We start from the raw sequence: 24,131 nt of genomic DNA, 5'->3' as shown, positions 1-24,131 counted from the left end.
GTTTTCCCTCAATGAACTGGATCTTTCCACCCAACTGGCACTGAGTCCTCTGAGCTCAGCCAGCCAGGTCCCTCCCAGCTGTTTTCTATTACTTCAGCTCAGAAAGTCCCATCAGAACTGGGTGTAGAGAGATTCAAAGACCTCCCCAAACCAGGGTGTACAGGCTTGGCCTTAACAAGCTGAATTTCTGTATCCAAGCAGTGCTCAGTCTAGGCCCAAGGAATACTGAAGCCTTAAGGTGATACTAGCAGTAACCTACCTGGAGCTTTGGTTTCTGCCAAGATAAACACCTGCATGGGTTTTGAATCTCCTTACTAATAGAAAACCAAACTTGATGTCAGTGTAGGACCCCTTCAGCTCACATCCCTTTAGTAATCAAGATGAGCCATGGTAGACACTGTTTGAAGTCATAGTTATTTCCTTCATTGTCAAGGGGTCCACAGGCCTGACAGCAAGAGGCAGGGTAACTCTGGAAATCTGTTGAAAGAGGCAACTTCTCCATTGTTATAAATTTAATCAACAAATAACGTATAGTTGATGGAACTGAAACTTGTACAATCTTTTTGCCACCATGAACTAGAACTCCTAGGTGACACGCTCCAAGTCTTATCAGTATGGGCACCTTGATCATCCCTGTTTTACCAACAATGTAGCAACTCCTTTGAGATTTTTTTAGTTACTTTTGAGGCAAAACCTGTTTCCTCTCTACAGGTTAACTGGGGACCGCATTGTTAGGTGATTTTGGAATTGTAGAAACATCATAAAGTGTGCGTATATGAACGAAATTGGCTAGAAATTATGGGTCCACTGTTACTTATGTGGTCTGTTGTTGACCAAAGCATTATTATTTGGCACATGACTGTACTTGAAGCCCTTGGACTTTAGTGTGTTCACATAGCTCCACAGGAGACACCTCTGTTCCTGAGGTGGTAACCGGAAGAGTGGCTGCCTCTTCTGGACACTGACCGCTTATGTCTTTCACTGCTGCCCTATTTCTCCCAGGCCAGGCCCTCATACCCTTCACCCACTCTGACCCTCCTCCTGGGCCCAGTTGGGTTTATCCGAGTCCTTTCCTATGAGGTGGTACGCTCAGCACTGAGCAAACAGCCCAGGTGTGGGGGAAACATGTAGCTGGCACATGTCATTAAGTCACAAGCCCTTTTTGTGGCAGCAGACTCACTGGAGGCTCACTGCTGACTCAATAACTGGAACCCTTAGACCTTTTCCACAAACTGCTACCAAGATACACATGTATGCGTCTTAGCCTTTGAACTCAAACCGTGCCTTTTCACTTTGATCTCACTGGTTTTTACCCAGCTTTCTCCTGCATGTCAGAATTTGCAGGACGGATGGAATAGAGAGGTACTGGTAACTGTTATGGGTTGTCATCCCAAAGCAGAATACTGCCCAGTAGCCTGTATACCAGCAGGACATATCATCTGTCAGTGCCCTATGGGAAATGCTACCAGCCAGTGAGGAGCCATCTTAGCTTGAGCTGAGAGTTTGCAATGGACATGCTCCTCCTTTTCTCCTTAAGGCAGTTCTGGACGCCAATGATCCTGAGAGGAATTTCTTAACCACAGCCATCCGCCCTCATGGCATTTTCGGCCCACGGGATCCCCAGTTGGTCCCCATCCTCATTGAGGCAGCCAAGAAGGGCAAGATGAAGTTCATGATTGGGTGAGTTGGCCCCCATTGCTCTTCACCTCTCCCTAATCCATGTAGTGCACATGCAGAGAAGCTTTTGTTGACACCCAAGCAGCTTCATGTGCCAGTCTTAGTTTGTTCAGGCTGCTGCAACAAAATACCTTAGACTGGGTAACTATTTTAGATGGCTTTTTTGCCAGTGTGACTAAAAGACCTGACAAGAACAATTAGAGGAGGTAAAGTTTATTTGGGATTCAAGGTTTCAGAGGTCACAATCCATAGACAGCCAGTTCCATTAGTCCATTCCTCAGGGCTCAAGGTGAGGCAGAACACCATGGCAGAAGGGTGTGGTAGAGGGACATGGTTCAGGACAGGACACCAGGAAGCAGAGAGAGAGAGAGAGAGTTCCTCACTAGAGATAAAAGTAAGCACCCAGTGACAGACCTCCTCTAGTCACACCCTACCTGCCTTCAGTTACCAGCCAGTTAATCCCTGTAGGGGGATGAATTCGCAGATTAGATCAGACCTTGTATAATCCAATCCTCTCACCTGTAAACTTTCTTGCCTTGTCTCACACATGAGCTTTTTCAGGACACCTCACATCTATACCATAATAGTAACTTAACACACAACAGAAATATATTACTCACAGTTCTGGAGTCTGAAAAGTCTGAGATCTAGGCATGAGCAATTTTTTTATCTGATAAGAGCCAGTTCTTCATAGATGGCACCTGTTATTTGTCCTCACAAAGCATAAGGAACATACAGGCTCCCTCAGTCCTCTTTTATAAGGAAATTAGTTCCATTTATGAGCATGGAGCTCTTGTAGCCTAATCAACTCCCAAACTCCCCACCTCTTAACAGTGTCACATTGGGGATTAGGTTCCAGCATATGAGTATTGGGAGCACACAAACATTCCGAACATAGCAGTGACCTTTCCTGGGGCTCCCATAACAAATTACCGGAAACTTAATGCTTAAAACAACAGAAATTGATTCTCTCACAGATATGGAATCCGAAAGTCCAAAATCGAGATGTCAATAGGTTTATTCCTTTTGCTGATGGGGAGGGTGAATCTGGTGGTTGCCAAAGACCCCATTTCTATATAAAATCATATTCAAAAGATCCAGAAGGACATGAGTTTTTGGAGGCCACTATTTAACTTGGTGTGCCTTCTCAGAAAGGCTGGGAAAATATTTCTTTCCCTGTTTGGAAATTATAGAAACTAAGGCTCAGAGCAGAAGCAATTGGCCCAGAGTGAAGGACCAAAGTCTCAAATCTTTCTATCTAGAAGGCAGATGTAGGTGTTACATATCCCTTCTCAAGGAAAGTACAGGTGAAGGGCCTCCCACAGGTGACAGAAAGTATGGCTATCTCCCAAATGCGCCTTTTCTTCTTTCATTTCCCCTTCTTTTTTGTCTTTTTTTATTTGTTCTAATTAGTTATACATGAAAGTAGAATGCATTCTGACACATTATACATAAATGGAGTCTTAACTCCTCATTCTTCTGGTTGTACATGATGTAGGATCACACTGGTCATGTAGTCCTATATGCACATAGGGTATTAATGTCCAATTCCTTCTACTACCCTTCCTACCTCCATAACCCCTCCCCTTAATTTCCCCTCTTATCCCTGCATCTTGCTAAGCCTAATTGCCACCCTCACTTATCATTTTGAGGAATTACAAAGAGCCTTGCATTGGTCCAGTGTATCCTAGAAAGTAGTTGAAGAGATGCTGCCCAAATTGAAGCCTGAGCAGACAGTAGCAGTGCTGACTGTGCTGGGATGGTGTGGGCGGGGCACCCCACTTTCACATTCATTGCTTGGTCCTCAAATATTCCACTAACCTGATAGCTTCAGGAGTTCTGGCCCTCTCCACTTCCTTACCTGTTACAGACATCCAGGTATGCTGGGGGTGGGTACTGCCAAGGCAGGTGGCAGTCATGCTGAAGGGGCTCCATGAGGCTCACAGCTTAGTACTCCCAGCACAGCTGAACCATTCCGTGTGCACCTGCAGAAATGGGAAGAACTTGGTAGACTTCACCTTCGTGGAGAATGTAGTCCATGGACACATCCTGGCTGCAGAGCACCTCTCCAAAGACGCAGCCCTGGGTGGGAAGGTAAGGCACCCACTTCTTCCAGCTTGGCTCACAACTTCCTGCCCCTGCATGTTTGCCTTCCTGCCGATTTCTTCTCCGTGCCATTGGGTTTGCTGACTGCTTGTTCTGTGATCCTGTATCATGACAAATCTGCATTAGGAACCCCCTGGACCAAGGTTGAGTCCCTCTAGTGGGGAGGGCTGTGTCATTGAGCATCACAAAATCTATGAGCTAATTAGCTAGGATTGAACAGAGATTCAGAACACTGTTCCCCATTATGTTAGTAAGCTTTCCATTCAGTGGTACAATGTTTGAGAAAAATAACTTAAAGGAGGAAAGATTTATTTTGGCTCATGATTTCAAAGGGTTTTTTTTTGCTCCATTGTTTTGGGGCCTGTAGTGAGGCAGAGCATTATGGCAGCCAGGAAGCAAAGAGAGAGAAGGGGGAAAGGCCCAGGGAGAAAATACACCCTTCAAGGACATGCCTCCAGTGACCCACTTCATCCAAGTAGGCCCCACTGGCTATAGCTTCTGTCACCTCCCAATATTACCACTCCAGAGACCAAGCCTTCAACACATGAACTTTTGGGGGACATTTCAGCTCCAAACTATAACATTCTACCCCAGGTCCCCAAAGGTCCATGCCCATCTCACAATGTAAAATACGTTCATTTCATCTAAAAGAGTCCCTACAGGCTTATTAGTAGCACATACACTAAAATTGTTGGTCGTGACCGTGACTGTACCTGACCATATGGTTCAGAAGCTTTTGGAACTGGTTTGTGGGAGGAGTTTAGAAAATTTTCAGATGGAAGCTAGAGAAGTCTTAGAATGTTGTAAGGAGAGAGAAAATAAACGAGTGACCAGGAATAAGGTATACCTTCGAGGACATGCCCCTAGTGACCTACTTCCATCAACTAGGCCCCACCCTCCTAAAGTTTTCACCACCTCCCAATAGTACCACAAGCTAAAGAGCAAACTTTCAATGCCTGAACCTTGGGGGAGCAGTCCATATGCAAACCCTAACTTCGCTGGAGTGTGACCATCTGTCAGTGTGCTGGCTCCTCACCCTTTCTCCCACTGCTCATCAAGTTTCCATTTCCCCCGTGGCTCACACATGCTCACATCACCCAGGCCTCTCACCCCTCCAGCAGGGTAATATAGCTGAATCTACTAGCATTTGGTGCCCAGTGGGCAGATCAGAGCTGGGTTGGTGGCCTTCTCTGAAGTAAGGTGGGTCTGGCAGGGAACAGCAGCTCTTAAGCAAAAATCAGGAGCCTGATTAGTCCCCCTACCCTATCTCCCACTCTAGGACCCCGTGTCATCTTCAGTTCTCACTCCTAGATTTACAATCTTTCCTCGCTGCTTGGTCCTCTTTTGTCCTGAACCTCTGCCAGTTTTCCACTCATAACCTTTCAGGTGGTTAGGAGTAGAGTGGGAGTGGCTTTTCGTTTAGAACAAACATAGCATGTTCGAGAAATTAATCACCCATTCATTAAATCTGAAGATAAGAAGATGAGTTTTACCATGATTAACAGTTATTAAATTAACAAATGTACCTTCCTGAGGGCAATCTAAGTTCCATTTAAAATCCTGGCCCATAGATAAAATTTGCATTGCCTTCCCTCTCTACCTCTGAATGCTACCAATTTGCAGAATTGAGGACAGACCGTGTGAAATACTGGAGCAGCCAGGCACATGAGGAAGCCAAATATACACCTCACTATTTAGCTGCCCTGCAGAAGAACTGGCCAGGCGAGCAGACATGGAGCAGCCTCTGGTTTCCCACAATGAGTTGTGGGATGAGCCTGCGGCTGTGGTTGGACTCTGGGTTCCAGACTGCCTGCTCATGCCTGCAGCTTAGCAGAGGTTCCTAACTTCTTGTTCCCTTACCAGGCATTTCACATCACCAACGATGAACCCATCCCTTTCTGGACGTTCCTGTCCCGCATCCTGACAGGCCTTAATTATGAGGCCCCCAAATACCACATCCCCTACTGGGTAGCCTACTACCTGGCCCTTCTGCTGTCTCTGCTGGTGATGGTGATCAGTCCCATCATCCAGCTGCAGCCCACTTTCACACCAATGCGGGTTGCACTGGCTGGCACCTTCCACTACTACAGCTGTGAGAAAGCCAAAAAGGTCATGGGCTACCAGCCACTGGTCACCATGGATGACGCCGTGGAGAAGACCATACAGAGCTTTCACCACCTGCGGAAGGTCAAGTGAGGCACCCTGGAGACTGGGCCATCTCAGTGCGTGCCCTGGCCCATAACTTTCTCCCCTGTGCAATGATGAACTAATATCCTTTGAATGAGTTTCTTCTGAGCTTAAGACTCTTCTTGCTAGTTAGATGAGAGCATGCCCTGCTCCCTCCATGACTATGAGAGTGACAAGACATTCCTCCCTTCATGGCATTGGATTTGAATTTTTAAAACACCTTCATATTATATTGTTTTGTTCTCCTTCTGTGTCTCCATATCTTTCTCTACCCCCCCACAATCCCCAGCCGAGGCTCCTTATCCAAAGACCACCCTGAAATCATCCATTTCATTCTGGTATCCTAGTATATAATCAAGGAAGCTGTAAGAAACAATCCATTTGCTAATTGAGGATGGGAAAGCAAAATATTTATCATGCAAACCAGTACTAGAGTGGAAGCCACTAGACTCTGTTCAAGGAGCAGTATCCTAGAAAAAAAGCAGAATTTGTAAACACATGAATGAGACTTCAAACATACATTTCACATCCACACGGTTTGGAGCAAAAGAGGGGGGGCATAAATGACTATAATCCCTGCCATCCTTGCAGGGGTGGCGGGGGCCCTGCTGGTGGTTTACCTCCTTCCATGTTGTCTTTCAGGGACTCTTCCAGCCCACCTGCAATGTTGTTTCATAAAGCATTTTCTTTTATCAACAGCCCTGTTGTCACTTTTAGTGACAGCAGTGGTCTGGCTCAGTGACATGCCATGTCAACTGTTGAGCTCTTCTCTAACATGGGACATCAGGCTGGTTGACAGTGAACCAAAGAAAAGGGAGCCTCCTTAAACTCCTTGGATTTCGGGCAGAAACTCCAGAGATGATGCAGAGAGGTGTACATCCCTGTACATCACACTCATAAAATCCATCAGGCCAACTTCAAAGGTGCATAACACATATAATAATCCAGGCTTTTCTATCTTCTGGTGATGTTTTGTTTATAGAACGTGATTTCTTCTCCCACTAACTGAAATGTAATTTAAGGAATTCCATTTTCTTTTTTCCCTTTGTCCAGGGGCAGGGGGTACATGGGAGACTAGAATAAAGTGAAGGTATGCAAGCCCTGCCGTTTGTGTTATTGGACTATTGTCTCCGACTGGGGATAGACCATGCTGGATGGATGGGGCAGTGGGATATAAACATAAATAAGAAACCACCTTTGCCCCTGAGGCATTTAGAATATTGAAGCTAAAATGAGTTCGCAAGCCACTGTGGTACCAGGCATGAAATGATACACAAACTTCAAGTGAAGTGGTATAAGTTCAGAGGGAGGTGATGTGGCATCCACAGGGCAGGTAATACATACAGTTGCACCTAGGAAAGTAGACATTCAGTAGGTACGGATCTCTGTTTGGCATTTCAGGCTAAAGCAGTCAGTCTCACCATCAACAGCTTGTTCTAGTTTTAATTACCAGCATGGTGTGACATAGATTCAATGAAAGAAACAAATAGGCTGGTTTGGGGTCGGGGGAGCAGTGGAGGAGAATCAGGCAAAAGAGAGAGGCAGGGAAGGAGCTTAGACTAAGACAAAGCTTTGGAGCTACTCTTAGAAGTGATGAGGGAGAATCTCAGCTAGATGAGAAGCTCACAGAACTTACTGATGAGCACTAAGGACCAAACCTCCCTTGGCTTTGTCCATACAGCTTCTTTAGAAAAATGCTCATAACTATGTCAACCAAAAATGGCCCTTGCCAAATTCTGGATCATCCAAACCATTCCTGTCTTCTGTCAACTTTCCATCACTGTGATAAAACACCTGAGATAAACAACTTATAAGGAGAAAAGGTTTATTTGGGCTTACAGTTTCAGAGGTCCCAGTGCATGGTTGATTCCATTGCTTTTGGGCCTTGGCAAGGTAGAACATCATGACAGGACCATGTGGTGGAGTTAAGCTGTTTATTTCATGGCAACTGGAAGCAAAGAGACAAAGGAGGGCCTGGGCTCCCAGTATCCCCTTCCAGGGTACAATCCCAATGACCTAACTTCCTTCTGCTAGTTTCTAGCACCTCCCAATAGCACCACTTTGGGAACTGAACATTCAGCACATTGGCCTTTAGGGGACATTTCAAATCCAAATTACAACATTGCATATATGTTTCAGTCCACATATATTCGTTGGATGCTACCATGAGCTTCAATAATTAAAGAAGACAGCAGCTTCTGCCTGCCTGGAATGGACATTAAGTGGGGCCACACAAACTTATACATAACAGGAAGATGTTCCAACTGCCAATAAGGAAAAGTCAAGCTTGCCATGGACCGGATATAGGTCTACAAGTGAACCTGACCCAGCTGGAAATTGGGGCAGAATAATCATGAAAGCAGTGTCTACTTAGATCTGAAAGATGAGGGCAGGTTAATTAGGAAGAGGCTGGGGGAGCCCTCCAGATAGACCCTGAACTCCCAGTTGGCCAAGCCAACAACCTTCTCCACCCAGGGAGTATTTTGGCCACTCCCTGTATTCATTCACAGTCCTCACCCAGGCCCATTCACCCCCACAATCCATTTGGAAAAAGCCCACCTACCAGGAAACTTCAGCTTCAGTCCCCCCTGAGAGCTCTTTAGAAATAGAAACTATTGGGCCCCATTGCAGATCTACTGAACTAAGACTCGAGGTAAATCTGGCACTGTGTGTCCACAAGCCCTATGAATGATTTCAGACCACTTAAATAGCTTCCCCCAGGTCATTGAGCCCAGCTAGGGTCTCACCTTGACCACTTCAAAACAATTTGCCCTGCTGACAGACTCAGATCATAGAGGCCATCCCCTTCAGTTCCATTCTGATGACTAATACCCTAAAATGGTTTCTAGAGCACTTAGCCAAGCCTGGACTTCTCCCACATGGTGCTTGGTATCTGGATAATCAGAGCCAAGAGAAGGCAGTTCTCCCCGAACTTGGGGACAGGTAAACTCTCAATATCAACTTCTGCATGTCCACTGGGGTGATTTGTTTCAGTCCCTCCTCTTTCCCCACTGATACTGACCTAGTTCAGTGCCTGGCCCCTAGATCAGGTGTAATGTAAAACCTACCTGTGGGCCTCCTCCCTGGTCCTTCCTCTGATTCAGTCTCTATGCACATCCAGGAAATCCAACCTAAACCAGACCTGGATTCTGCTTCTCCACTGAAAATGTAGGTCCCAGTGTTCTCCCACCCCATCTTTCCAGTTTCCGCTGGGCTTCTTCACACCTACTGTGTTTCAACCAAACTTTTTGGAGCCCATTTCCTGCTCATGCCCTGTCATATACCTTTACTCAGATTGCCCTGGCTACTGGCAATGTCTTCTTCTCCCTTTCCCCTAAAAGTAGAGCCTAATCTGTCTCTTCTCTCTGGATTCCCAGCCTGGGACTCTTGACCTTTCCCTCATTTTGTGTGTTCCCTGTTTGTTCTTCCTCCCAACCCCACTGGGCCAGTACTCCTTGAGGGCAGAACCAATCAGAGTCCCCACAGCAGAGTGGGTGCTCAGGAAATGCACATAATAATCTCCCTGGCTTGGAATCCTAGAGTAACAGCAGAAGAGGAAACAACCCAAGGAATGGGGAAGGGAACAGCCAGCCAGAGTGAATTGGAGCACAAGTCCCAGACCCAGCATTTGTGCAAGGATTTGGGAGCTCTGTGAACTCCATAAATTGGACACCACCTCTGAGTTTGTGTCTTTTGGCGGGAGAGGGCACATAGCTTTCACCAGTTTGTCAAAGAGGACCAGCCTAATGGAAAATAGAACTAGTGGGGTCAGGGCTAGCAGCTGTGGGGAAGCCTATTTTGGAGGGAAGGTCCAAGAGAGAAAAGCCAAGGGGAAGCATGGGTGCCCCTGTGTGTGTTCCTGAACTAGCTATTCCACTGTGGGGAAGAACTGGCTTGCCTACACAGAGGTAGGCTCAGCACACAAGACAAATGGTGGCGGCTGCTGGTCACAGCCCTCCAGCTTTGGTGCACATTTCTATCTACCAACAAGGGACTCTAGGCTTCCTGCCCCTCAGAGATTCTTGGCTTTCTGTGTGACTCAACCCTCAGTGGGGCATCTGACCACCCTTTCAAGCTCCATTCCAGCCTCATTAGCTCCTTGCAGCTCTCCCAAGCCCTTCCCCACCAGTCTCTCTCCTCTGGCTTCCTGCATCTCCATCAAAGTACTTCCACAATCATACAGTAGCCATCAGCCTTGCTGCCCATACCCCTAAAATCCTTACATGCTCCTCAATAGCCAGGGCCTTTGAATTCATTACCTGCTCCAGGGAAGATGCCCTGTAAGTATGCTGAAACTGGAAGAGCATTTAAAGAAAACCACCAACTCCCACATTGGCCAGCTGGGGGAGCCCGTTGAGGTTCAAACAGCCTAATGTAGTAAAGGTGACTTTGTGGAGAGGAAAGCAGTCAGATCCAGGCTCCAATCCAAGGTGCTCTAACATGATGGGAACTGTAACGACCAATAGATGGTTAAGAACTGTGAAAAAGAAAAGAGGCATAGCGGAAGACACTAAAATTTTCCATTCCAGTATGCACCTCTTTTTATCAGCACTACTTAGCCATTGAACATGAAAGGCTCCAAATGATGGGAGACCCAAATTGGAGCTTTCCCCTTACTAGAGCTATCTCCTACCCACTCAGCCCCAGGAGGATTTTTCACATCAGCTCCTTTGTCTGTAAGAATTTGCCAGAGAATGTTCTAGACTGTCCTGGATAGGGGGCAAATATTAACTGAGCCAGGTGTGTTGGCACACACCTGTAATCCCATCAGCTTGAGAGGCTGAGACAGGAGGATCACAAGTTCAATGCCAGCCTCAGCAACTTAGCAAGGCCCTCAACAACTTAGCAAGACCCTGTCTCAAAATAAAAAGGGTTGGGGATATAGCCCATTAGTACCCTTGGGTTTAATCCCTGGTGCCAAATATATATATGCAGATGTGTGTGTGTGTTTATGTATGTTTATATATATATATATATATGTATTGAATGTAACAGTTTCCAAGTTTATGTATATATATATATAAATTTATAAACATCAGCTCACAGACTTCTGTGTGTATGTGTGTGTGTGTGTGTGTGTGCATATGTATAAATACAAGTAAACTGGGCACCTGTTATATTCAAAGGGTTGCAGAAGTGACCAAGATAGAGCCCGTACCCTCAGAGACTTCATAATCCCACAGAAGAAATAAAATGCCAACATTAATAACCCAAGTGCTTCCTGCCTTAAGAGCTGGGTTGGACAAACTATGAGCCTGGACTCAAATATTGCTTGCCATTTGCTTTATACAATTTTCTTAGTACACAGCCACATCCATTCACTTATGTGCTAGCTCTGGCTACCTTTTTGCTACAATGGCAGAATTTAATCTGGTCCACAAAGCCTAAAATATTTATTGTCTTACCCTTCACAGAAAGTTTGCCAACTCCCACTTAAGAACAACTATAGACTGGAAAGGTGCTCAACATCATGAGTCATTAAAGAAGTGAAAATAAACATCAGCTCACACACTTCAGTATAGTATTTTTAAGTGTTGTTGAGGATGTTAAACCTTTGTACACTGCTGATGGGAATGTAAAATGGTACAGCTGCTATGGAAAATGATGTGGCCTCCCAAGAATTAAACATAGAATCATGATGTGATCCAGCAATTCCATTCCTGAGTACATACCCAAGTGAACTGAAAGCAAGGTCTAAAAGAGATATTTGTATACCAGTGTTCTTAGCAGCAATTCTCACAATAGAGCAAAGATGGTCTATATATACAGTGGAATATTATCCAGCCTTAAAAGGGAAGGAGGGGTCTGCAGATAAAACTCAGTTGGTAGAGTGCTTGCCTTGCATGCACAGGGATTGGGTTCAATCCCCAGCACCACACACAAACACAAAAAGGAAGGGGGCTTTGAGACATGTTACAACATGGATGATACTGACAAATGCTATATGACCCCAATTCTATGAGGAACCTAGTGTAGTCAAATCCATAGATACAGTAGGTAGAATGGTCATGCCAGAGGCTGGAGGAAGGAGTTAGTTTTCAATGGGGATTTAGTTTCAATTGTGAGAAGATGAAAAACTTTTGTGGATGGATGGCAGGTGGTGATTGTACAACAATGAATGTGTTTAATGTCATAAATTATACTTTTTTTGTGGATCTGGGGTTGGAACCCAGGGCCTTGCACATGCTAGGCAATCACTCCACCACTGAGCTATATCCCCAGCCCTAAACTGTACATTTAAAAACAGCTAAGATGATAACTATGTTACATGTGTTTTACTGAACTAAAAATGTCTCTGAAAATAGTGATTAATAAAGGCCTGTGAGTGCACAGAGGAAAGAGGGATCAAAACAAAAAAGGTGTTTGATAGGGTGACCCCTGAGCAAGCCATGGAAGAGTGAAAACAATTTTGCTATCTTGAGAAGAGGAATGACATTCCAACTTCCAAGCTAAGGAAATCACCTTAGGAGATGAGGCTGCCTATCAAGGAGCTTAGACTTGAGCACCCCCTTAAGAGTGATATGATGAAATTTGTGTTTTGGATGGTGGGCAAAATACAAGAAGAGGCACTATAGGCAGGGAACTAGTAGGGTTGAACTTCCTTAGTCTAGGTAAGAGATGATAACAGTGTATCTGTGCCAGGAATGGTGGCATATGACTGTAATCCCAGCAGCTCAGGAGGCTGAGGCAGGAGGATCGCAAGTTCAAAACTAGCCTTAGCAAAAGCGAGGCACGGAGCAACTCAGTGAGATCCTGTCTCTAAATGAAATACAAAAGAGGCCTGAGGATGTGGCTCAGTAGTCCAGTGCCCCTGGGTTGAATTTCCAGTACCCCCTACCCCTGGAAAAAAAAAAAAAAAGAGTGCATCTGACCTCTGGTAATGAGGGTAAAGAGAACACATAGTGAAGAAATGATTCTGGATAGTTAATTGGAAGTGGAGCTAAGGAAGGAGGAGGGGCTAAGGATAAGTAGGAAGTTCAAGCTTAGAGGAATCAGTGGCTAGTGATACCTTTGCTGGTGCTAAGGGCCTAAAAGAGGGTAAGATTTGGGCAGCAGCAAGGTAGAGCTTGAATTCCATTCTGGCCATGGTGAGTTTGCTGAACCTTGGGGTTTCCAGAAGGAAGTGTCTAGAAGTCAGGAGATGGTTGAAGGGTTGTGACCAATTGCTGCTACTTGAAGCCAAAGGAGTGTAGAAGGATGAAAGACAGAACCTTAAGAATTACGAGATTAAAAAAAAAAAAAAAACAAGAATTAAGAGGTGAACCAAAAACTGGGGTGTCAAGGAAAGCTAGAGAGAAAAGGATCAAGAACAAGAAGGTGATCAGCAGTGTCAGGTGGTGGAGAGAAGTTGAGGAGGCTGAAGAAGAGTAATAGATGCCCAGGTAGTGAACAAAGATTAATGGATACTGAGTACCTACTTTTAACTGGCCTTGTGCTGGGGCTGGGAGCAATGTGGTAATAACAATGGATTACAATTGGGCTGAGCAGCCATAGGCTAGAACATGAGGTGGCACCATCCCAGTGGGCTGATGACTTTTGCCCAAGACATACCATGTCCTGCTCACAGAATTTATATGCTTCCTTCCTCCTTTCCTCCATTTTCTTCTTTGGTGGTTTTCTTGAGGGCATATTTCCTTAGACCTTTTGAGGGCCCCTTCCGGTCCCAGGACAGAAATTGCTATGTATGCCATGAACACTCCAGGTTTGTTGAGTGGTTTTAATGGGAGAGACCTGGAGGAAAAGACAAAGATGAATACTGAACAAAATGATAGAAGTAGGGTTGTAGGGAGAAGGGCCCCTCCTCAGCTAGCCAGCTCATTCCCAAATATTACTGATGGACACATGACCATGGACTCTATCTTTTGATCCTCACAACAAGCCTTTTGGGTTCAGCAAGGTCTATTATTATTATTATCCCCACTTTGTATAGGAAAGCCCAAACCTCAGAGATGGAAAAGGACTTTCTAAGACACACAGTTAGGGGCAGAACTGGGCCTCAGCCCCAGTTGGAAGTATCTAGAAGTTAAGAGATAGATCATTGAGGGATCTTGACCAATTGCTGCTACTTGAAGTCACAGGAGCACAGGAGGATGACAGGCAGGACCTCCTTATATTGGGTGCCCCCTGACCCAACATCCTTTGGCCTGATAGCCTTCTTGTCTCTCAGGATTATCCTTAACCCTTGGTTCTGCACTGGATGGAACATTGGATGTTTTCGTTTCCTATGATTGCTATATCAAAGTACCTCCAATTTCACTGGTTCAAAGCAATACAAATTATTCTCTTACAGTTCTGGGGATCGTAAGTTCAAAATCAGTTTCACTGGGCTAAAGTCAATGTGCTATCGGGGATGACTGCTTCTGGAGTCTCCAAGAGGAGAATCAATTTTCTTGCTTTTTTGAACTTCTAGTGGCCACCTGTTTTCCTTGGCTTATGGCTGCTTCCTCCATCTTCAAAGTACATCACTCCAATCTCTGCCTCCACAGCCACATTTCCTTTAGTAGTATAATTTCCCTCTGACTCGCTTATGAGGACACTTGTGATTATACTCAGAGTCCACCCAGATGACAGGATAATCTTCTCATTTCAAGATCATTAACTTAATCACTTTTTGTCATATAAGGTAACAGTGACATGGCTATCTTTCAGAGGCCATTATTTAACCTACAATAATGACTAGTGAGGTACCTGAGATCTTGAAAAGGGCTTCTTTGTCTGGCAGGACAGTGGGACAGGGACGTACTGATCCTCTTAACTAACGTCTGGCAAAGCCAGTCAAGCATCAGGTTCTATCTGAAGCTCAGCACAAGGTAGTATAGCAGAATAAGCTCTTACAGTGGAGCCAGATAGAGTTGAGTCTGAAGCCCAGTCACTGTGGGGAGACAGACAGAGGAGGTGCTGAGCAGGCTGCTGAGGCATAGAAGATACTGAGGCCTGATTATGAGGCTGGCTCCAGCTAGAAGAGAGGTCAAAGGACAGGCAAGTTCTAACAGGTTGAATTGCCACAAATCCAGGGTGGGGCAGCCAGACAAGCTAGCATGGAGAGGCAGGCCCTTGGGTAAAGTGCTGAAGGACTGCCTAACCAATGCCCTGACCTGCCACACAGGGCCCACCCTGGCTTCCAACAGGCCAAGGACCTCAAGAAAAAGGTGTTAGATCCCTTCAGCCTTGTCTATAAAAACTACAGACCATTCACTGGACCATCTTGGCACCCAATCAATGATTGCAAAACCTGTAGAGAGGTCACCAATAGGATTGTGCTGAAAAGTATGGGTGGATCCACCAGAGAATCCAGTGGCCCAGGTGAGCAAGTGCTTTTGCCAGTACTGCCTCCAGGCTCAACATTAGAACCTCTGATATTGGGTCTAAGCCTCAGATTCTAGTAAGGGTGGAACTCAGTGCCCTGTTTGGGGCTGTGATTAGCATTTAGGGGGGGGAAGCTCAGAAGCTGAGCTAATGCCTCCCAGCCCTGGGCCACATATCCATAGCCCAACCAAAGAGGCTTCCAACATGAATCTACGTGGAACAAAGACCAAGCCTGTGGAGACTGGGCACTGTGAAAAGAGGCAGAGGCAAGACCTAAGGCCCGAAGGAAACTACAAGATGTTCAGGTGAGGAAAGAAGAACAGAGGAAGGGAAACTCCCAGGAATGACACGTTCATTGGTCACTGGAGATCACATGGGCACTACTATGCATTGCATTGCATCCCCCCAAAAAATCTGTTGATGTTCTAACCCCTAGTACCAATGAATGTGAATGTATTAGAAAATAGGGTCTGTGTAGATATAATCAAGTTAAGATTAGGGTTGGCCTTAATCCAGTATGATGGTGTTCTCATAAGAAGAGGAAATGGAGACACAGATGGAAGCAGAGATTGAAGCAATGTGGCCACCAGCCAAGGAATACCTGGGGCTACCAGCATGTGGAAGAGGTAAGGAAGGTTCATCCCCAGAGGCTTTTAAAGGAGCATGGCCCTCTGAAAACCTTGATTTCAGACTTCTGGCCTCCAAGACTGGAGCAGAATCCATTTCTACTGTTTCAAGACACCCAGATTATGGTACTTTGTCCCAGAAACCCTAAAAATCTAATCCAAATCCTTTCACACATGTCTGCCAACAACCTCACAAGTTGGTTGGAAGCATTGCCTTTTGCCTGTCTTCTCATTCGAATACCAAGGCTCCTTGCATTGCCTCTAGAGCTTGCCACCACCACCCCAACTGTGAATAAACAGTGTTCCTCATCTTCAAAGTACTTTGGAAATACTAATTAACTCTCAGTTAATTGGATGAAATAACCTGAAGGTCTAGTGACATCATCTCCATTCTGTGCCCAGATCTAGCCACAAGTAAAGTCTGGTGACTGCTGGTCTATGAGCCTTGTCTTGTGGTAACATGTTGTGCCTTTCCCAGCCATCCCATGGACCATGGCCAACGGGGGCCCTCTACTCACTTCAGCTCCACAAGCTTCAGAAAATGGCCAGCTGTGGGCTCACTTGGCCAGTCAAGCATGCACAACACAAATGGCTTCTGTGATTGAGCCTCTGTCACATACTTAGCACTATCCATACACAACCAAAATGGTCTTCCTGCCTATTCTAAACAAATGTCCACAAGAACCCATGTACTTTCAAATATTCCTCAGAATTAGTTGCTTTGACCTCAGAGGCCTTTGTAGCCTGTACCTTGTAGAAAAAAGGAAAATAATCCCTCTGCTCATTATGTTCAGGACCCCAGCAGGCAAGCATTTCTTGCACTGGGCAAGTAGCTGCTTGCAAAACCAGGAGGCAGCAGCCTGCCGGAAGTCAGAGGAAGCCCGGGCCAGAAGTCAGAACAGGGAGAGACTCAGGCCAGACTCAGGGCAGGGTAAGGAGGGCAGGGCTGGGGCTGTCTTTACCATGCTGGGGTCTTCAGTGGACAGTCAGTGGACATGTTGTGGCACACAGAGTCAGCACTGTCAAACAGGCAGATTTGTTCTTGGCACCGCCTTACTAAAACCTCACCTGTGTATCCCAGCAGATAAATAGGCTTGAACATCATCAGCAATACAAAAAACAGCTTTTTTGTCTTTTTTTTTTTTTTGGAACTGGAGGTCGAACCCAGGGCTTTGCTAATGTGAGGCAGATGCTTTGCCACTGAGCTGCATCTAAGCCCAAAACATCTTTATTCAAATCAAAGAAAGGAAAGCCACCCCCAATTCTTTTTCAATCTTTCAGATTATGAAAGAAAAAAAACCCAAAACCTCAGAGTTTGGTGCTCTCCTGTTTTTTTGACTTTCTACTGAAGCATATCATATCATATATAATATGTATATATCATGCATATCATATATAACCTTTCAGATCAATGGCTGCTCCCAAAGAGAACATAGTTCTGTAAAAGCACCTCCAATGCTTTAGGCCTGTGGTGGGGCAGCACATTATGCTGGAAATGTGTGATAGAGCACAGCTGTTGTGACGTGAAAGAGAGAAGAGTCCAGGGTCCCATAATCCCCTTCCAGAGTATGCCCCAATTACCCAGAGACCTCCTATTAGGTCCCACCTTGTAAAGTTTCCACTACCTCTCAACAGTGCCACCCTGGGGACTAAGCCCCCAACATGTGGGCCTTGGGAGCACACTCAAGATCCAAACTGTAGCATGCCCATGAAGGGCATGGAAGCTCGGCATCCCTCCCCTATACCTTGCCCTGTGTGTCTCTTTCTTTTGTCCATTCCTGAGTTTTGTATCCTTTATAAGAAACAATGAAAATAAGTAAAGTGTTTTCCAGGGTTCTGTGAGCCATTCTAGCATATTATTGAACCTGAGGAGGGGGTATTGGGAACCAGTCTGCCAAAAGTACAGGTGACAACCAGGGACTCACAACTGACATCTGAAGTGGAGGTGGTCCTGCAGGTCCTGTGCTACCTCTGGCTAGCTAGTGTTAGAACTACATTGGTATCTGGAGAATTGGAGAATCAGCTGTGGGTGGAGGAAAACACCTACGCATTTAGGGTCAGAAGTGTGAGTCGAAATAGTTCCAAGGCTAGGTGTGGTGGCACACGCCTGTAACCCCAGCAACTCAGGAGGATCACAAGCTCCAGCCAAGCCTGGGCAACTCAGTGACACCCTGTCTCAAAATAAAAAATGGAATTGGCTGGGGATGTAGCTCAGTGGTAATGTGCCCCTGGGTTCAATCCCCAGGGCAAAAAGAAAAAAAAAACAGGAAAAGTGTTCAGACCCCAGTTTTTCAATCAAGCCTTAATATAGGTATCACCAAGAAGAGATTTGCACAGATGTGATTAAAGTCTATCATTAGTTGACTCTAAGTAAGAAGATTGTCTATAAAGCATCTGTGTGGGCCTCAACCAATCAGCTGGAAGGATTTAAGAGCAAAGGTGAGGATTTTTTGTTGTTGTTATTGGTGATTGAAATCAGGAGTGCTTAACCACTGAACAACATCCCTAGTCCTTTTTTGTATATTATTTAGAGAGAGGGTCTCACTGATTTGCTTAGGTCCATTGCTAAATTGCTGAGGCTGGCTTTGAACTCGCAATCCTCATGTCTCAGCCTTCCAAGCTGCTGGGATTACAGGCATGCGTCACTGTGCCCAGCTAGAGGTGAGAGTTTTCTGAGGAAGAACTTGTGTCCATAGACTGCAGCTTCAGCCCATGTCCAAGAGTTTCAAGCTGCTCTTCCTGATGCCCTTCCCTATGGATCTCAACCTCCTAGCCTACTCCCACCACCACATAAGCCAGTTCCTTGCAATAGATCTCTTAATCTATGTCTCCTACTGATTCTCTACTGAAACCCTCACTGATGCACACTTTGGCCCCAAAGTCTATGACCCCAGTGGGTTTCAGTAGTGAAGTCTATCAGCTATTTACCAGAACTAGGAAAAGAGGGGAAAACTCCTTAATGAGAACAGAATGGAAGAGGAAAATGACAGTCTGATTCCACTGATGAACATAGATGCAAAAAATAAAAGCCTCAACAAAATACTGGCACATGTCAAAGTATCTTGCATCATGACCAAGTTGGTGGTGCAGTGGTGCAATTGCCAGGCAACTTATTAATGTACAGCAGGATGGAATTCAATTGAAAACAGTGGCAGGCCAACCATCAAACTTTTTAATTAAATGCACTTTCTTTTTTTCTTTTTGCTTTGTTCTTTTTAGATATACATGACAGCAGAGTGTTTTTAGATATATCATACATACATGGAGTATAACATCCCATTCTTGTAGTTGTACACGATGTGTAGTTACACCAGTTGTGTATTCATAGGAAAGTTATGTCCAATTCATTCCACTGTATTTTCCGTTCCTGTCCTCCCTCCCTTCCCCCTATTTCCCCATGTCTAATTCGGTGAACCTCCACTCCCTACCTGACCCCCCCATTGTGTGTTAGCATCCACATATCAGAGAGAACATTTGACTTTTGGTTTTTTGGGACTGGCTTATTTCACTTAGCATGATAATTCTCCAGTTCTCCATTTACCAGCAAATGCCATAATTTCATTCTTCTTTAAAGCTAAGTAATATTCCATTGCATATATGTACCACATTTTCTTTATCTATCCATCTGTTGAAGTGCACCTAGGTTGGTTCCATGACTTAGCTATTGTGAATTAAGCTGCTATAAACAACGATGTGGCTGTGTCACTATAGTATGCTGATGTTAAGTCCTTTGGGTATAAACCAAGGAGTGGGATAGCTGGGTCAAATGACGGTTCTATTCCAAGTTTTCTGAGGAATCTCCATACTGTTTTCCAGAGTGATTGCACCAATTTGCAGCTCCACCAGCAGTGAATGAGTGTACCTTTTTCCCCACATCCTCAGCAACATTTATTGTTATTTGTATTCTTGATAATTGCCATTCTGATTAGAATGAGATGAAATCTCTGTGTAGTTTTAATTTGCATTCATCTACTTGCTAGTGATGTGGAACATTTTTAATGAAATGCTCTTTATTTTTTTAACATTTTTTAGTTGTCAATTGACCTTTATTTTGTTTGTATACGGTGCTGGGGATCGAACCCAGTGCCTCACACATGTTAGGCAAGTGTTCTACCACTGAGCCATGGCCCCAACCCTGAAATGCACTTTACATCAATGACCATATGCTTCAATTACTTTGTATCATTATTGTGCCCGACACCTTCATGCCCCAGGACCCAAAGCTGAGAAACCAGGTTAAGGAAGCTTCCTGGTCTTCAAATACTTCAGTTCCACCCCTGCACCACTCTCCTGCCCTCCTCAATCTTTGGAGCACACCTGAGTCTTCAGGGACACTTGTTAAAAATACAAATTGTCTCCTGGGGCACGTTAGTTGACCCAGCATTCTACTTTTCTGAAGTGTACCACCTTCCATGGATTGCTGACCAGGCTCAGCCACTTCCCAGCTATGTGATCTTGGGCAAATGGCCTCACCATTCTCAGCCTCATTGTCCTCCTGAGGACTACAAAGGTATCCCTGTTCCAAAGGGCAGGAAAGAGTTATTGCTCATTTGCCCATCAGGAAGGGTGCCACAGATGCTGATGGCAGCAGCTGATAGGCAGTCTGATTCAGGAGGACCAGCTCTGCCTTGCTCAGCTCCAGGAATCTTATTTCTGCCAGGGGTCTCAGCAGGGGCAACAGCAGCAGCTAGTTGAGTTCTGCCCTGTCCCCCCTTGCCTGTCCTGTGAAAGACAGCCATGGGGCATTTCCTGCTGGGGCTGGTGAGGTGGAGTCCTTACTCTCATTGCAAGCAGCCAAGTATTCAAGGTGGGACTACCAAGTGCAAGTCACCTCCTGATCTTTCTAGAAATATCCTACTCAAACCAATCACATGCTTTCTGTCAAATGTGGCATTTTGCAGAGATGTTTAAACTCTGGCATAAGCAACAGGTTGCATGAACCTCTTGTGTTTCTAAGGTGTACTGAATTCCGATAAGTTAATTGGACCAAAGGAAAAAACCTCCATATAAGTGCAGAAGGCCCCAAGGATGAGTTTGTCAGGATACCCACTAACAGAGGCACTTGACACCATTTCTAGCACATAGTAAACTCTCAACGAATATAAGCATCATTATTATCATTAATCCATCCCCCACAAATGACCTCTGAGTCCACAAGAAAAGAGTCTTTTGGACAGTGTGAGCCTAGTGGGATAATAACATGGAAGTTAGAAGTACAGGCTCTGAAGTGAAACAGCCTATGTTCAAATCCCAGTCCAGTTACTCAGTAGCTGTTCAATCTTGGGCTCCATATTTACCTTCCAGTGTCCTCAGCTGTAAAATGGGAATAATAGTGATATTGACCTCATAAAGATTCTAAGGATAGAATGAGATAATTTCTGTAAAGTGCTTGGCACAGTGCCTGACACACAAAATAGATTATTAAATAAACATCAGGGGCTGGGGTTGTGGCTCAGTGGTAGAGCACTTGCCTCGTACCTGTGAGGTACTGGGTTCGATCCTCAGCACCACATGAAAATAAATAAAATAAAGATGTTATGTCCATCTGCAACTAAAAATATATATTTAAAAAAAATAAGCATCAGCTAACTATGGACCCTCTAATCACTAAATCAATCTTTGTCAAGTTGGCTTTTCCTAGGTATTGACAGCATCTTGAATAGGTTTCAGAAGTTTCTGGTCTCCTGTGGTTTTTAAAACTCAGACCAGGTCAAAATGTAAATCACAGACTCAATTTAAGCTGCTCTGAGTTCCTCCATCTGCCCCATCCTCTTCAGAAAAATAAAAGGTCACTTGCTATCTCATGTGGGTGGTGTGAGTGCTTTCAAGGGCTCTTTGGGGCATTAGTAGATTTCTGCATGCAGATGAGTATTGACAAACATGACTACCGATGCCTTTTCTCAGGTTCCTTCCTCGTGGATTCCCTGTGATGGAGATGCTTGGGTTCCTCCTTGGCCTTCTCTGATCATTCTGCATGCACTCAACCCTTTCCATGCTGCCTACGTGATGTCATGCCATCCCCTCCCCGCTGTGGTCTCAACACCACCAGCTGCCTCTGGCCCCATACTCTTGGACTTTCCCCTAGATGACTCTTCAGAGCCCCAGCCCTGTCATATCCTGGTGGCAGTTCAACTTCTCCCTTTGGTTGTCACACAGGCCCCTCAGGCCTAATGTCTACCAAACCAACTCCATCACCCACCCCTCAGAAGAGCAGTCCTGAAGACTGGATCCCTTCCCTCAATTATTTCACATGGTGGCTCTAATTCCTGAATAAAGTTTTTGTACAAGTTAGTGATGCCTGCAGTAACCCTCTCTTTCCTTCCCAGCCCAAACTCCCTGGAAGCAAAGCCCATTCCTCCATGTAATACATGCCAAACACCCGTCCTTCTGTGGGAAGGTACGATGAACAGTCAAACCCCAGTCTTCAAGAGAAGACTGGTGGAGGCCTCCCTGATTGAAGCTGGGAGTGAGGGCCAGGGAAAGGGAAGATGAAAGTATATCTCAGCCACACAGGGATATTTCTGCTGGTGCAAGAAACCTACATCAAAGTGGCCACAAGATGAGCTAATGGACGAGTGTGACTCCACATTTATTGTGATTTATGTGGAATCTGGACTTTATAGGAAGGGAAGAGCATGCCTGTACCATTTTCCTGCTCCCTGACTCTCCTTCCAAAGCTGATGGCACGGGAGCCCCCTTGGATCTCAGTGGCCCATATAGGATTGACTTTACAACCTTTGGGATCCTTACCTCTTCCTTCTACAATTTGAAGTACACAGTAACCCTCTCTCCCTTCCCCACCTCTTTTCCCTGAAGAAAGATAATAAAGGAATAAAGACTGGTCTATCTGGAGGGAAAAGAAGACCAGCTGTGAGTCCAGCTTTTCCATATTGGGAATAAACTATGAGGAAACTTGATGTGTTGGTGATTTCATGGGCAGGACTGTTCATCCCCAGAGGGAGCATCACTTGTGTACCCTGTGGGCATAGCCAGGAGCTAATACCTGTGATCTGAAAGAGCTCTCAGCCACCCAAAGAAGACATCATTTCACCATATCAGGATCCAAGCTGTAGAGGAAGATGGAGACTCAGAGGATCTTGGAAACCCTTTATAAGTGGCTATGATCTGTGCTGGATCCAGGCTCCTCTTTAAGTCTGTTCTTTGGATCACTGAGCCTTTCTATTTTTCTCCCAACATACCTCTGCATCCCCTGTCCTGCTTATTCCCACCCCATTCAGCAACTTCTTCCTCTCTGCTACCTTTTGCCTCAGTATGGGAGGAATTGTTGAATCTCTTAGATACTTTTGTCTCCCCTACCAGACAGAGCCTTCTGGAATCTGAACCTAAATCAATGCAGGGCTCAGGACATGTTTTGTAGGAAGAGGAACAGGGAGTGGGACTCCAGGAAATACCTTCAGCAGTGACTTCATACAATTCCATACAATTTTGACATTTTAAATCAAGGTTCTATGACTTTTTTAAAATGTCATTTAAAAATTCCATTTAACCTGTTTTTAAAATATGCCAAATATTTATTGGGCTTCTCCTTGTGAATATATATCCTCACACAAACATTAAGAATGGACAAATGCAATCATTCAAGGACAGTTAAAGTTCGGTTCTACCAGGTGTTCATCAGAAGGCAGCCTGTGAAGTGCTACCACTGGATTTCACAGGCTTTGCCACCTCCATAATTTGGAGATAGGCAACATAAACCAAGTTCTGCATGTGGCCTCCAGAAATGGGCCATCACTTATTAGACAATGATGTTGGGAGACATCCATATGTGACATCTACCTTTAGTTCAGTAACGTGGACATTTGTAAAATGGTATCTTTTTTTCTTTCTTTTCTGGAAATGACCCTGTTCCCTTCCCCCTCAACACTGAGTTGGAGAATGCCAGTTCCCATAGCTGTTACTGTAGACTCAGAGGAATGTCAGCTGCCTTCTGCCGGGCTGGGGATGTGGCTCAGTGGTTGAGTGCCCCAGGGTTCAATCCCCAGAAACCACCCCCCCAAAAAAAAAGCTCAGCAGGCAAAGCATATGAGAACAAAGCATCTCCTTCTGGTGGTCTTTGAGAAACTACAAACTCTATACTATTAAACTATATATTCAGTACCCACCAAGTGAAATCTTTGTTCATTTTAGCTCAAGTTAATTCTTTCTCATTTCAAGGTGATCCACAAAAATTTAGGGTAGATAATTTCCCATTTACTATCTCTACACTTT

General features: G+C 45.1%; 1 protein-coding gene across 2 annotated transcripts in view; it reads left to right on the top strand.

Moving 5' to 3' along the window:
* NSDHL (NAD(P) dependent 3-beta-hydroxysteroid dehydrogenase NSDHL) overlaps positions 1 to 23,792 on the top strand; it is a 41,450-nt gene extending 17,658 nt beyond the window's left edge. Inside the window, exons 6-8 of one of the 2 annotated variants that reach the window (XM_079123890.1) lie at positions 1,538 to 1,680; positions 3,669 to 3,771; positions 21,807 to 23,792. In XM_079123890.1, the coding sequence (XP_078980016.1) occupies positions 1,538 to 1,680; positions 3,669 to 3,771; positions 21,807 to 22,073 (513 nt within the window). In that variant the 3' untranslated portion in view covers positions 22,074 to 23,792. Of the gene's footprint in view, positions 1 to 1,537; positions 1,681 to 3,668; positions 3,772 to 5,646; positions 6,216 to 21,806 lie in introns of those variants that run through there. The other variant, XM_079123889.1, reaches the window with a different exon arrangement.
* The last annotated feature ends 339 nt before the right edge of the window (positions 23,793 to 24,131 follow it).

The sequence above is a fragment of the Sciurus vulgaris genome, assembly GCF_902686455.1.
Source record: "Sciurus vulgaris genome assembly, chromosome: X".
NCBI lineage: Eukaryota > Metazoa > Chordata > Mammalia > Rodentia > Sciuridae > Sciurus > Sciurus vulgaris.
This window is presented reverse-complemented; position numbering and strand designations above follow the sequence as displayed.